Source organism: Nansenia antarctica (assembly GCF_963989245.1).
Source record: "Nansenia antarctica genome assembly, chromosome: 5".
NCBI classification, from domain to species: Eukaryota; Metazoa; Chordata; class Actinopteri; order Argentiniformes; family Microstomatidae; genus Nansenia; species Nansenia antarctica.
The window spans coordinates 2,520,649-2,535,648 of record NC_137690.1 but is presented as its reverse complement, the minus strand read 5'-3'; the positions used below and the strand labels follow the sequence as shown (position 1 = coordinate 2,535,648).

The window sequence follows — 15,000 nt, the reverse complement described above, 5'->3', positions numbered from 1 at the left end:
TAAAACAATGACTAGGGGCCAAATGCCTTGGAGAACAGGTGGGTTTTGAGGGCTAGTTTGAAGGAGTCCAGGGTGGGGGCGTTCCGGATCACTATGGGGAGGGAGTTCCAGAGAGTAGGTGCGGCCACGCTGAAGGCTCTGTCCCCAAAGGTCCGTAGGTTGGTGCGGGGGGTGTAGTTTGGAACAACGGTTCCATCTAGTGGTGAACTAACAACATTACAGTCCAGGACTCGCCCCCAGGTCTTGATTGAAGCCTGCGGCCTCGTACCTACGACCGAATCACAGCCGTGTTGATATTCAGTATAACAGCACGACCTCCAGTGTGATATTGCTTTTAAACAGTTCTACAGCGCCATTTATTAGTTAACACTAATAAGCGACAACAGATTCTGATTTGTTTGTTTATTTAATCATTTATTTTGGCTCTGTCAACAAAAAATAGTTAGAACTTCCAACTGGACTGTTGCCTAGTAACCTGAACACAAACATCTGCAGGCGAGCTACTTTGATATTAACGGTCATTTCGGAGTGATACATATCAGTGGAGGCTCCTCCATAGAGGTGGAGGAGGCCTGGTCTCCCCAATAATTTGAGAGAAGAGAGAGAGATTTAAAAAAGCAATAATTATATTTATTTTATTTATTTAACATATTATATTATATTAATATTATTTCCGTTTTGTTCATAAATCTGAATTTTTCCATGGCTAAAACCCAATATTGCAATTGTAAAGCACCTACAGGCCAGAATCCCTATCCGTTTCTATTGAAGGAGGCCAGGCCTCCTGTCGGAAAGTGGTTTCTCATAGAAGTCAATGTAATGCCATTTTTTTCATGGCAATATGTGATTGGCCAAATCACTGAAAATGGGTGGGCACAGGAGGCCTGGCCTCACCATGCATTGAGTCCAGGGCTGAAAGATTGACATTTTGTTCGTCCAATCACATGAAGCCATTTTGAGAATTCGCCAGTCACTTCAGTGCAGGACACGCTAGAACACCCATGGCTATTATCCCTGAAAATAATAGCTCTTTTGGCCAAATACTTTTGCTTAAAATGACCTCGGAAGTCGGCGAGATTCTGGCGCGATTTATACATCGAATAGGTAGACAACATTTAGGATTTATTGAACAGTTTTATTTTTAATATTAATAATTAATAATTGTATGTAGTATGTTGTGGTGAATGTTGTGAGCCTGAGCAGAAGGGACAATAGCTGCTGCAGGCGGACCATGACCCATTGTGCAGGTAACTTATTACATATGTTGTTTGAGTTCTATGTTTTGGTGCATTTTGTAAGAGTCCACTCGTGGTGTTGCTAGCATTCGCGAGCTAGGGCATGGCTAGTCAGTAACGTCATGTTGCATTCTACGTGTAGTACTTTTTTCCGCCACACGCGTGTATGAGTGCTGTTCTGCAGGATAAATATTAGAAATGGATGAAGTATTGTTCTGAATTGTATGTTGTGTGTCTGATTGACATAGTGTTTGAGTGCTTTTGACATGTCATTGATTGTATAGTATGTTGTGGTGAATGTTGTGAGCCTGAGCAGAAGGGACAATAGCTGCTGCAGGCGGACCAGAGATTCATGCCAATTGTTTTGTTTATTTGATGACCCATTGTGCAGGCAATAAAAGCTGCTTCATCCACCATCCTGAGAGTGTCCCAATCCCTTCAGTACCGCCAAACACAAATTAATAATTTTTAACAAAGACAGATAAGAAGAACAGGGAACATTCCATCGCGAGTGAAGCGAGCAAGCGGAAAAAAATGTATACATATAGTTAAAAGTCCCAGGGCTGTTATACTGTATATCAGCACTCATGGAATGCCTCTTGTCCAATCAAATTACTTGGTCAGAACTAAGTGTTGTCTAATGTGTAATAAACACCTTGATGATTTGATTCATGCGCAGCAGGGGAGGCGGCTGGTGGAGGTAGAAATCGGAGGACGGGCTCAACGTGATTCATAGAATGGACACACGTGTGTTTGATACCGTTCCTCATTGTGTGGACACAGTCATTTTTCGTTTTTTACATAGTCTGAAACTACAGATTGGAAGCTTTCAAATGATGGGTTATACACTGAAATCGGAAAGAAATTGAAGACGACATGAGTATTTGAATGTTGGTGCACCTCGAGAATGGGAATGCGACAGGAGAAAAGTGACTGATCAAACCACAACAAACGCTGCTAACAGCTAGCGGCTATCAGTGGTACATCGCTACGAACGTCTAACTGCGTCACAACATGCTGGGAGAACACGAACATGCTAAAAACACATAACTAGATGAACACACAGTCCTTGGTTTTGAAAAACGTCCTACAACAAAAGTATGTTTACAAGTAAAGTGGTCCCTTACCGGTAGCCTCCGGCAAAGAGAACAGTGAATCCAATCCACAATGTATACGTGTTTAGCAGTGGCGGGCGGTGCATTTCACACCTAGGCCTTCAGTGATGTCCTACCTGAATTATTCCACCTCTTAATACCATCATTATGACACGCCATGGCTCTAGAAACTATACATTTAGACAGAAACGCAGTATAACCGGGCGTTGCCATTGTTATTAATGCGGCACCTAGTCTGGGTGTATTCAATTCATTGCATGAAAACGAAAGCGTCAGTTATTTCCCGAACTTTGCGGTCTGTCGATCTCGATAGGAGAACCGTATCGAGGTTCCATTTAAGGCCGGTTATCTTCCTCGTGTTCATACGGTCACGGGGGTGTGTCGTTTTCCATGGTAGCAGCCCGGGAAGTGGTTAAAAGATCGCATTGAAGCCCCACTCACACAGCTGAGCCAGTGCACCGCACCACACCACACGCTCTATCTACGAACCCCAGGGTCGCTCCGTATATCTACATCTCTTGCAGAAAACATTAAATGCTTTGTACTCACCAAAACAACTGATAATTTGAACACAAAATCCATCCTCCTTTCTTTCCTCAAGAAGACTTCAATGACTCTGTTGTACAGTTTATCAGTTCCACCAATAAGTCCTTTTACATGGATAGCGTCGCTAACGTCGTGGTTGGCGGTTCTCGTCTAGCTTTTCTTAGAAGGTTCTTCTTTGTTGTTATAATATCTGCCACCAAATCTACCTCTTCTCCTCCTTCAGCCATTGTGGCTGCTTGTAGAACAACAGCTTCCATCTACACAAATTAGCGAGATCAAGTTCAGTGTGTTAGCTCCGCCTCCCAATAGTTTGTATCCAATCAAAAGACGTGCAGGTGCTGATCAGGTGCTCCGCCATCCAGAAGGCCCCTTCGTCGGATTTGCTTGGATTTGCTCGCCAACTCGAGATCTGACCACGGTACGCCACAGCTCTTTTCTCGCTCACTTTAAATTACAATCTGTACTCGCGCCACTGTTGAATCTGCAGGCGGGCAGATTTCTTGGTACCCTGGCAACACATTATGGCTGAAATTGATTGGATAAAAGCTAAAGGCCGGCCCTCCAAATGTCTGGAAGCAGCGCAACCAAGAGGAAAGCTATGAAATGAAGAGAATAGACTACGGGAATAATTGAATACATATTTGTAGAAAAAATATATAAAAATTAAATGTATATTCTGATGATGTTTAGGCCAGCAGAGAAGGCCTTGCTGGCCCTGACGGCACACCACTGGTGTTTAGTGATCGTTAAACTGTTGTATATTATATCGAGTGGGTACTTTAAAACGTCAAGTTGCGTGTTATGAAAAAAACAAAACGAAAACCAGATATTGTTGACGCAATAAGTTTAACTTTTCGACCCCTTCGATTCTGCGGCTGGTTTGTGGTTTCACCAGCATATGTGATGATGTCCCCCACTACTCATCCACCCCCTTTCTCTGGAGAAGCGCTGTTGTTTTCCCATGGACAGCCTCGAGCAGCGTTCTCACCAAAAGCGAAGCGAAGCAAAGTGACGCATGCATCGTTTCTAACCGGAGCGAAACCACCCTTTTCAAGCGGAGCATCCGACAGGTATTTGCTCCGGGAGTTACTTCGAATGCGCGTTCTTCTCACAGCTCCAAACGACGCAGAGGAAAGCAAACGTTATCCTAAACTCCATTTCAAGTGAAGCAAATGTTCTAGTGAGAACACCCCCATAAAATAAATAAATAAATAAATAAAACTAAGATAATTCGGTGAACAGAGGACACGGGAGACATTGCAGCTGTGATCACGTTTGTTATTAACATCCAGAGTACGTTGATAATGTCATACGTCATATACAGTAGCATGGACACACAGAGAGCCACAGCGCCACCCCCTGGAGATACTGGGTATGTACAAGCAGCTAACAGCTCTCTTTCAGGAGAGGAGGAGGAGGGAGAGGGAGAGAGAGAAAGGGAGAGAGATGGTGGGGGAGTTTCCACACAGCAAAGATTGGAGGAAAAAAAGGCATTTCAGTCTCCAATCTCACCAATTTCTTGCTTAATTTGTCTCTTATGCCATTCATTTCCATCACATCCCCCCTCTCTCTCCCTCTCTCCCTCCCCCTCTCTTCTCCCCCCCAGTGTCCTACCACACATTATACAGTCTGTCTCATGTGACTTCTCAGCATTCCAGGATGTCAATGAAGAGTCCTGCAACATGCCCATATATGGACTCTGACACGCTTCCTGCAACATGCCCATATATGGACTCTGAGTCCTGCAACATGCCCATATATGGCCTCTGACACGCTTCCCCTCATCTGTACTACCGTCACCATGGAGACCGTGAAGCACACGCCTCAGGGGGTTAGCATCGCTAATTTACAAATGTTTACTGTTATTAACTTAATAATGTTTTAATGGACATTATGTTAAACATATATGTTAACATTAACATTTCAATAGCTCAATATCTCTCCTGCAAAAAAACAAATTGAAAGAAAGACAGTTGAAGGAATTAAATATATTTACAATTCAGAGCTAACAAAAATATTAAATCATTTATGCTGAATCAAACATGTGAAAAAGCAATATCAAAAATAAACCAACAGTAGCCTATACAGGACAAAAAAATTTTAAAAAATAATAATACAACTCAAACGCTTTAATTAACTTTCAATCCTCAATGTAGGAATGCATCCTGGTATGAATGCAGCTATATATCCTATCCCATCGTTTTAATGTAATTGATCATAACCGTGTTGTGTGGTGGACATGTTTAATAAACACCAGTTCCAGTGCTTGATCTAGGACTTCGTCCGACTCTCACATTCACTTTACACAAACTCAAAATGGCCGCCCGGTGTGAACAGGCTCTCAGGTCTACACAACACACTGATCCTCGCCTGAACCTAAGGCCTCATCCTGAGCCTAACTCCAACACGCCCACACACAGACACACACCACAGAAAGGCCTCCAACCCTCAACTAAATTATATCCATATACTCTCTCCCCCTATCGGCCAGTGAGGATCAACTCTGCACACAACCCCTGGGGAAATGACTATACAACATGTACGGACGTAGAGTCTATACAACATCCTGTAGAGTCTATACAACATCCTGTAGAGTCTATACAACATCCTGTAGAGTCTATACAACATCCTGTCGGGACTGTGGGCGGGGCTTGCTCGTTAAGGCATACAGACGGGAACATCACTCATGTTTCTCACAACATTCGTCCAACTCCGGCTCATCTGAGGTGATATTTAACTGTCCAACTCCGGCTCATCTGAGGTGATATTTAACTGTCCAACTCCGGCTCATCTGAGGTGATATTTAACTGTCCAACTCCGGCTCATCTGAGGTGATATTTAACTGTAAAAACGTTACTTTGGTGTTCCTGGTCAGATTTGAACGGTTTGTTTTAACCGCTCTTACATTTAACACAAAAACCATGAGTCATCACCAAACAATGTCTCGGACTAGCGGTTAACATGAATAACTGTGGGTTGAAATCTAGGGTTACCCATTCATCTCCTATGGCGGTCATTCAAAATTCAATGATTCAAGTGGTGATCAGCAATTTTACACGTTCAAATGCCTAGTGTGGAGGATATCATAAGGCCTTGAGGCAATCAAATGTAAAACACAATGTTAACGATCGGTGAAACTAACACGACAGGGGGGGGGGCGCTACAGAGACAGCAGCCATGTTTGAATATCCACCAACACATTCATAAAGAACCCAGCGGTCGGAGGAGAGGAAGGAAGGAAGACCTCCAAAGCTCAGCTCTGCTCTCATTGGACACCCTTCCCTTCTGTCCAATCCCAGAAGCGCATTCCACACGCCCATAAATAACACGATAGGTCGATAAATAAACGGAACCACCGGCAGGTGTGTGGGTATGATAAATAAACACATCCAGATCAAAGCTCGTGTGGCTTTTAGTTCCACCTGGGTTTGCCTGTCTGTAGAGTACAAGCGCTAAAATGTCCTCCCCACAACCATTTGTTGTTTTATAAGGGGGGGGGCAGATTTGGGGCAGGACAGGGGTGAAGGAAGTTGGAGGGGATGGGGAGGGATGGGGGGGGGTGACAGACACAAAACGTTGTCGCTAGGTTAGCATGCACTACGCCAGGCTCCATCCTCCTTCCTGTTCCGTCGGCAGCGATAGGTCCGTTTACCCCCATGAGTCAAAAACACAGGAAGTTAGAGGACGGAGCGAAAGAGAGAGAGAGAGACAGAGAGAGAGAGAGAGAGACAGAGAGAGAGAGAGAGACAGAGAGAGAGAGAGAGACAGAGAGAGAGAGAGAGAGAGAGAGAGAGAGAGACAGAGAGAGAGAGAGAGAGAGAGAGAGAGAGAGAGTTCATTGGCTCGTCATCTTGTGTCGGTGTGTCAGGATCTCCCCGGGTCTTTCCCGCACCCTTCCAACACTTGCGTTATCACGGCGACAAGCGTCCATGATCCTTGTGACCAATCAGAGATGGAGTGAGAAGCTCCACACACAGGGTCTCTCTCTCTCTCTTCTCTCTCCGTTTGGTCGTTGTAGTATTTAGGTCACACGGTGTGTGAGAGACAAAGAGCATCATGGGTGATGATGACCTCTGACCTTTTCCCAGAACCCCATGCACGTTGGACAACATACGGTAGGCAGGTCACATGGTAGGTAGGTCACATGTGTATCATTTGACTTGAATTCTATTTATTTATATTTATTTTCTTCTACTCTGGTACTAACATCCTACTACCAAGCAGGGGGGGGGGGAGGGGCGTCTCTGAGTACGACCTCATTCAGTGTGGGCGTCCATCTCCAGGTGATTAGCGTTAGCTTAGCATTAGCTTAGCGTGGCATTCAAACGCGTGGCACAGCGAGGTGAAGGGTAGCAGGCGGTAGCGGAGCGCGGTAAAGCACAGCTAGGCATGGTGTGTATATATATATACTGTATATATATAATGTTGGCTAGCATCAGTCGTAGCAGTCCCCTGCTAGCCTGCTAGCCTCTGCTAATCTGGTAGAGGTTGAGACAGTCAGACTGACACATCAGAGGAGGCACACTCCTTACAATCTGTGTGTGTGTGTGTGTGTGTGTGTGTGTGTGTGTGTGTGTGTGTGTGTGTGTGTGTGTGTGAGAGTGTGTGTGTGTGTGAGAGTGTGTGTGTGTGTGTGTGTGAGTGTGTGTGTGTGTCTTATAGCTTGTGTTTATCCTGTTTTGTCTGGATGCATGCATGCTTGAGTAGACGTACTGTACATGCATGTGTGGACGTGTGTGTGTGTGTGTCTCTCTGTGAGTATTGTGTGTGTGTGTGTGTGTGTGTGTGTGTGTATGTGTCTCTCTGTGAGTATTATGTACATAAATGTGTGTGTGTGTGTGTGTGTCTCTCTGTGAGTATTATGTACATAAATGTGTGTGTGTGTGTGTGTGTGTGTGTGTGTCTCTCGTGTCCAGCATTCAGAGGCTCACGCTGCCCTTTTCCTGTTGGCCCCAGTGTTGCCAGATGGGATTGTTTTTCCAGCCTAATCACAGTCTAAAAACCGTCCAGTGTGATCATAAGTAGCCCAATTGGGTTGGAATAGTAGCCCAATCTGGCAACATTGCCCCCCCCCTGATCCCCCTGACCTCCGACCTCCCCAGCCTCTGGCCTCCAGGCCCCCCCCCCCCTGCCCTCCCTCCTGCCCCCCTGCTCTCCCCCAGACCCCCTGGTGGTGGTGGTGGAGGTGGGGGGGGTTTCAGTGTGCTCCCCCCAGGCTGTCCTCCAGGCTGCGCAGGGTGACGTAGACGATGGGCACCAGCCCCCTGCGACCCCCCAGGGGCAGAGCAGAGCAGCCAGTCAGGGTCGGGCCGGTCAGCACGCGCAGGACCTCGCCCTTCTGGAAGCTCAGCTGACCCGCGCACTGGCCCGGTGGTGGCACAGGGCCCGCACCTCGCTGAGGGGAGGGGGGAGGGGAGGGAGGGAGGGGAGGGAGGGGGGGAGGGAGGGAGGGGGGGAGGGAGGGGGGGAGGGGGGAGAGGGAGGGAGAGGGGGGGGGGGGAGGGAGGGAGAGGGGAGGGAGGGAGGGAGGGGGGGGAGAGGGAGGGAGGGAGGGAGGGGGGAGGGAGAGGGAGAGGAAGAGAGGAGAGGTGTGAGCATTACACTTGACTTAGAGATTATACTTGTACCTGTCACGTCCATCAGTGTTGATGAAGGGAAGGAGACAAGGGAAGGACACAAGGGAAGGAGGCTAATTACTAACTATTGGCACCCAGCCAAAGACTACAAGCTATCTTTAGGCTAGCTGCCTGGAGTGTTAGCTGGCTAGCTGCCTGGGGTGTTAGCTGGCTAGCTGCCTGGAGTGTTAGATGGCTAGCTGGCTGGAGTGTTAGCTGGCTGGAGTGTTAGCTGGCTAGCTGGCTGGAGTGTTAGCTGGCTAGCGTATTAGCTGGCTAGCGTATTAGCTGGCTAGCGTATTAGCGTACCATGGCGCAGGCTGTCTGGTGTCGGTCTCTTGTGCTGGCGGTAGTGGAGGAGAGGAGTTTGGTTCCGTGTGGGAGGGGCAGGAAGCTCCGCCCTCTTCCCTGACCCCGCCCCCATCGTCTGGGCGACGAGGTCCAGCACTGACATGTCCAGGCTCAGCCAGCCAGAGGGAAGCCTGGGAGGGACACACAGAGCAAAGGCAAAAACTCAAATCACTCTGACGCAAATCAATTATTAAAACCACAGGGTCTCAATAAAAAAACACAATGTGGATATGACTCTTCTCCCATTGGACAACATAGGATTCTCAGAACCTGTATGACGACCCTCCAGTGACTATTAAAAAAATAAATATATACATATATATCTTTCTTTCTTCTTCATCACGACGACTGCCAATGGCCTGAGCTAGATTACTCTTCCTGCTACGACTGGTGGATTGATGATTCACTTACTTAGTCAAATGTATTGATTGTAAGTCGCTTTGGAATAAGGCGTCTGCTAAACGCCAAAAATGTAAATAAATGTAAATGTACTGGTCTCCCCTACTGGTCTCCTCTACTGGTCTCCTCTACTGGTCTCCTCTACTGGTCTCCCCTACTGGTCTCCTCTACTGGTCTCCTCTACTGGTCTCTACTGGTCTCTACTGGTCTCCTCTACTGGTCTCTACTGGTCTCCCCTACTGGTCTCCCCTACTGGTCTCTACTGGTCTCTACTGGTCTCCTCTACTGGTCTCCTCTACTGGTCTCTACTGGTCTCTACTGGTCTCCTCTACTGGTCTCCTCTACTGGTCTCTACTGGTCTCCTCTAGTGGTCTCCTCTACTGGTCTCCCCTACTGGTCTCCTCTACTGGTCTCCTCTACTGGTCTCTACTGGTCTCTACTGGTCTCCTCTACTGGTCTCCCCTACTGGTCTCCTCTACTGGTCTCTCTACCTGTGTGAGCCTCACCTGGCCTCCAGCCTCACCTGGCCTCCTCTCTAACCTGTTTGAGCCTGCTCACCTGCTCCTCTGGGTCTTGGCCGGCCTCCTCTGCTCCGCCCCCTCGCCCCCCCCCCGGGGTGAACAGCCCACGCTGGTGGAGCCGAACAGCCGGCCCCAGCGCATGCCCTGGACCTGGGGAGGGGCGGGCCGGGTCTCTGCTGCCCCCGCCCCCCCTCTGGAGGTCCCGGAGGTGGTGGTGGTGGTGGTGGTGGTGGTGGTGGTGGTGGTCCGCCTCCGCCTCCTCCGCCCCCCCCCCCGCCTCCGCCTCTCCTTCCTCCTCCTGGCAGCACAGGACCGACTCTGGAGGGCTGCCCATCCAGGAGGGCCGCCGGCTCGGACCCCCCCTGGACACCCCCTGGATCGAGTCGTCCCCCCCCCCACCATCACCCCAACTACCACCACTGGAGCTGCTGCTCTTCCTGGTTCCTCCTCTCCCCCCTCCTCCCCCCCCCCTCCCTTCCTGACTAGACTCCGCCCCCTCCACCACGCCCTCCCTGGCGGCGGGGAGGGGGGGCAGTTGGCTGCTGCTGGACGACGACGACGACAGCCACGCCTTCTTCCTCTTCTCACTCTTGTTCTTGACGAACTTTGACCCCTGGGCGGAGGTGTCGATGTAGACCTGCGACGACTGCATGAGCTGGTACCACCAGCCCGCCTGGCGGTCCACCACCCCCCCCCCCACCACCACCCACCCCCGCCCCTCCCCCCCTGCAGACGACCCCCCCCTCCCCACCCACCCCCGCCGCCACCTCCACCTCCTCCTCCTCCGCCGCCTCTCTCTCTCTCCTCCTCCTCCTCCTCTCCTCATCTCCTTCTCTCCCTTCCACCCCCCCTCCTCCTCCTCCTCCTCCTCCTCCTCCCACTCCCCTGGCTCTGGGCCCCCCCCCCCCCTCCCCCTCCCGCACCCCCTGCACCCCCCCTCTTCTCCCTCCCACAGGTGGCGAACCCCCCCGCCCCCACCTCCGTCGCCCCCACGCTCTCGCTCATCCCCCCCCCCCTCCACCCTCCTCAGCCCCCCCGCCTCCTCCCCCCTCCTCCCCCCCCCAGGTCCATCCTCGGCCACGTGCCTTCCCGCCTCAGCGGCGGTGGCGCACCCCCCCCCCCTCTCTCTCTTCCCGTCTTCGCCCTTATTAAGCCCCGCCCCCCCCCCTTCGGCGTTCGTGCTCCACGGAACCGCTGCCGCCCTCCTCATCATCATCTGGAAGGTGGAGCGAGCCGATTGGTCGAGGTCCTGCCGGGGGGCGTGGCAGAGGAGGTGCTCCTTGCGTCGGAGGTGCTCCTGGCCCTCCCGGAGGAGGCGCGGCTGGAAGAGGAGGTCCAGGTCGAAGGGGAGGAGCGACAGGGGCTGCAGGAGGAGGAGCACCTCCTCCAGGAGAGGCCGGCACGGCCCCTGGGACAGCGGCAGGAAACCCCAGGGATGGTAGTGGGCCGCTATGATGTCTGGAGGGGGAGGGGGAGGGGGAGGAGGTAGAGAGGAGGAGGAGGAGGAGGTAGAGAGGAGAGGAGGTAGAGAAGAGAGGAGGAGGTAGAGAAGAGAGGAGGAGGTAGAGAGGAGAGGAGGAGGTAGAGAGGAGGGGAGGAGGTATAGAGAAGAGGAGGAGGAGGTAGAGAGGAGAGGAGGAGGTAGAGAGGAGGAGGTAGAGAGGAGAGGAGGAGGTAGAGAAGAGAGGAGGAGGAGGTAGAGAGGAGAGGAGGAGGAGGTAGAGAAGAGGAGGTAGAGAGGAGAGGAGGAAGTAGAGAAGTGAGGAGGAGGTAGAGAGGAGGGGAGGAGGTAGAGAGGAGAGGAGGAGGAGGTAGAGAGGAGAGGAGGAGGAGGTAGAGAGGAGAGGAGGAGGAGGTAGAGAAGAGGAGGTAGAGAGGAGAGGAGGAAGTAGAGAAGTGAGGAGGAGGTAAAGAGGAGGGGAGGAGGTAGAGAGGAGGGGAGGAGGTAGAGAGGAGAGGAGGAGGAGGTAGAGAGGAGAGGAGGAGGAGGTAGAGAGGAGAGGAGGAGGTAGAGAGGAGGGGAGGAGGAGATAGAGAGGAGGAGTAGAGAGGAGGAGGAGGTAGAGAGGAGGGGAGGAGGAGGAGGAGGTAGAGAGGAGAGGAGGAGGAGGAGGTAGAGAGGAGGGGAGGAGGAGGAGGTAGAGAGGAGGGGAGGAGGAGGTAGAGAGGAGGAGGAGGTAGAGAGGAGGAGGTAGAGAGGAGAGGAGGAGGAGGTAGAGAGGAGGAGGTAGAGAGGAGAGGAGGAGGAGGAGGTAGAGAAGAGAGGAGGAGGTAGAGAGGAGGAGGAGGTAGAGAGGAGAGGAGGAGGAGGTAGAGAGGAGGGGAGGAGGTAGAGAGGAGGGGAGGAGGTAGAGAGGAGAGGAGGGGGAGGGGAGGGGAGGAGGTAGAGAGGAGGAGGAGGTAGAGAAGAGAGGAGGAGGTAGAGCCATCTCATAAACATAGATTAAGACAGGTCTAAGCCTTAGACTAGGCTTATATTCTCATAAACATCAATTAAGACTGGTCTAAGCCTTAGACTAGGTTTATATTCTCATAAACATAGATTAAGACTGGTCTAAGCCTTAGACTAGGCTTATATTCTCAAATTAGACCAGCCTAATTAAGACCGCCTGTTGCTTAAAAATTAACACTGACTAATTTTGAGGTTAGAAAGTTAGCCACCTTACCCCCTGGCTAAGCTTGACTGAAGAGCTGTGTTTTTTGGATTGATTGATTGAAAACTTTATTAGAAGATTTGCAGAAGTAGGTACATGAAAGTACATATTACATACAAGGTCAACTAACAGGATAAAAAACCCAAGAAAGCCAATGGCTTATTTCAATTGGGGTCCTTGATTGGTGTTGCTATGGGAACGAGTCAGCCTTAAGTATCAGTTGGAAAAGTGTTTTAATGCAAAACGACTGACTAGCCTACACACAAATGCATTCATTGCGTATGTTTTAGCTGCGATTAATGTTGGCTGGCTGGCAAGCCCATGGTTTATGGAGCAGTTTGGTTTTGTTTGTCAAATAGCTAGCTAGCCCCATAGTTCAAGCTAGGCGTCAGTTATGGGGCTAGTAGCTAGCTAACACTGTAACTCCAGCGTGGTAAACTACTTCACTGGTTATAACTGCTAAGCAGTATACTTTTCTCCACATTATATTCCTCCAATATAGCCTACATACGTCTTCAGCAGAAGAAGTTGATCTCTCAGATCTTCAGCCACTAAGTGTAGCTGTTTTGGCCGCCATGTTTTTTTTCAGTCAAGTGTCTTATTTTATTGCGTGACAGGCTATAATCTAAGTCAGTCTTACTTTGGTCACTCATAGGTGAGTTTAATGCAACAGGAACATTTTAGAGTCTATAGCAAGACTGACTTAAAGTGAGATCGAAGTCTAAGACTAGGTCTATCTTTATTAAAGTCAGATCTAAGTCTAAGACTGGGTCTGTCTTTATTAAAGTCAGATCTAAGTCTAAGACTGGGTCTATCTTTATTACAGTGAGATCTAAGTCTAAGACTGGGTCTGTCTTTATTAAAGTCAGATCTAAGTCTAAGACTGGGTCTATCTTTATTAAAGTCAGATCTAAGTCTAAGACTGGGTCTATCTTTATTAAAGTGAGATCTAAGTCTAAGACTGGGTCTGTCTTTATTAAAGTCAGATCTAAGTCTAAGACTGGGTCTATCTTTATTAAAGTGAGATCTAAGTCTAAGACTGGGTCTGTCTTTATTAAAGTGAGATCTAAGTCTAAGACTGGGTCTGTCTTTATTAAAGTGAGATCTAAGTCTAAGACTGGGTCTATCTTTATTAAAGTGAGATCTAAGTCTAAGACTGGGTCTATCTTTATTAAAAGTGAGATCTAAGTCTAAGACTGGGTGTAACTTTATTAAAGTGAGATCTAAGTCTAAGACTGGGTCTATCTTTCAGGGTTCCTACAAGTTTCAACAACTCAAATCTAAGACCTTTTATAGACCTCTTTGGATATAATTTTAGACCTATCGCGGCACCATATGGTAGCTTTTTGTAATCCTGTTGTAGCTTTGTTCACCAATGGCATTTTTTTGGTTCCAGCTTGATTAATTTCCACGTAAATAGACGTGGTCGGACTGATTTCCTTGCAGGACAAGCTAATCTCATTTTTTAGACCTAGCACCTCATCTTTTAGACCTAATAACTGGAACTTGAGACCTTTTTAGGCCTTTTGCGTTGGATTGTTGGATTTTAGACTAAGGCTTTTTAAGACCAGCGCGGGAACCCTGATCTTTATGCAACCGGCCCCAGACCTCAAATTAAAGAACTGGGGGGTATTCCATCAACGTTGCTAAAGGAAAATCTCTCTCAAAATAAGGCAGGAAAGTCTCACAAAACGTATCAAAATAAGCCTGGATTTTCCTTTAGCGGCATTGATGGAATACCCCCCAGGAGAACAGGACCGGAGATGACGTCATAGGAGACCTTACCTTCATGTGTGTAGAGGTGATTGAACCAGAACTCCAAAGATCGCAAGCTGGAACAGAGAGAGGAGAGGAGAGTCAGTTATTCTGTCAGTTGTCAGTCAGTTAACCCACAACAACAACAACAACAACAACAGCCCATAAACCACAGGAGCCAGCAGGATGCAGGGTGTAGTCATCCCCACCAGGATGCAGAGTGTAGTCAGGCCCGCACTCACGTCACTCCAGATTCACAATCTAACTGAATCTGCACAGAACATGATTAAAGCCAGTCTGTGTGTGTGTGTGTGTGTGTGTGTGTGTGTGTGTGTGTGTGTGTGTGGAGAGAGAGAGAGAGAGAGAGAGAGAGAGAGTTGGAGGGTGGAGGCCAGGGGGAGGCTGGTGGAGGTCAGGGGAGGCTGGTGGAGGCAGAAATCAGAGAACAGGCGTGTTACATTACAACGATGCCTGTACTCTGATTTCCCACCTCCACCAGCCTACCCTGGCCACCACCAGCCTCCCCTGGCCTCCACCAGCCTCCCCTGACCTCCACCAGCCTCCCCTGGCCTCCACCAGCCTCCCCCTGGCCTCCACCAGCCTCCCCTGGCCTCCACTAGCCTCCCCCTGACCTCCACCAGCCTCCCCTGACCCTCCACCAGCCTCCCCTGGCCTCCACCAGCCTCCCCTGCCCCTCCACCAGCCTCCCCTGACCTCCACCAGCCTCCCCTGGCCTCCACTAGCCTCCCCTGACCTCCACCAGCCTCCCCTGACCTCCACTAGCCTCCCCTGACCTCCCACCAGCCTCC

At 49.7% G+C, this 15,000-nt stretch overlaps 1 protein-coding gene across 1 annotated transcript in view; it reads right to left on the bottom strand.

The window, feature by feature from the left end:
• The window catches only part of rusc2 (RUN and SH3 domain containing 2), a gene marked incomplete at both ends in the record, with an annotated part of 47,317 nt that overhangs the window by 5,758 nt on the left and 26,559 nt on the right, over window positions 1-15,000 (bottom strand). Inside the window, 6 exon segments of the mRNA XM_080532910.1 lie at window positions 8,061-8,291; window positions 8,821-8,993; window positions 9,820-9,975; window positions 10,091-10,471; window positions 10,868-11,240; window positions 14,222-14,268. Coding sequence (XP_080389036.1) covers window positions 8,061-8,291; window positions 8,821-8,993; window positions 9,820-9,975; window positions 10,091-10,471; window positions 10,868-11,240; window positions 14,222-14,268 — 1,361 coding nt within the window.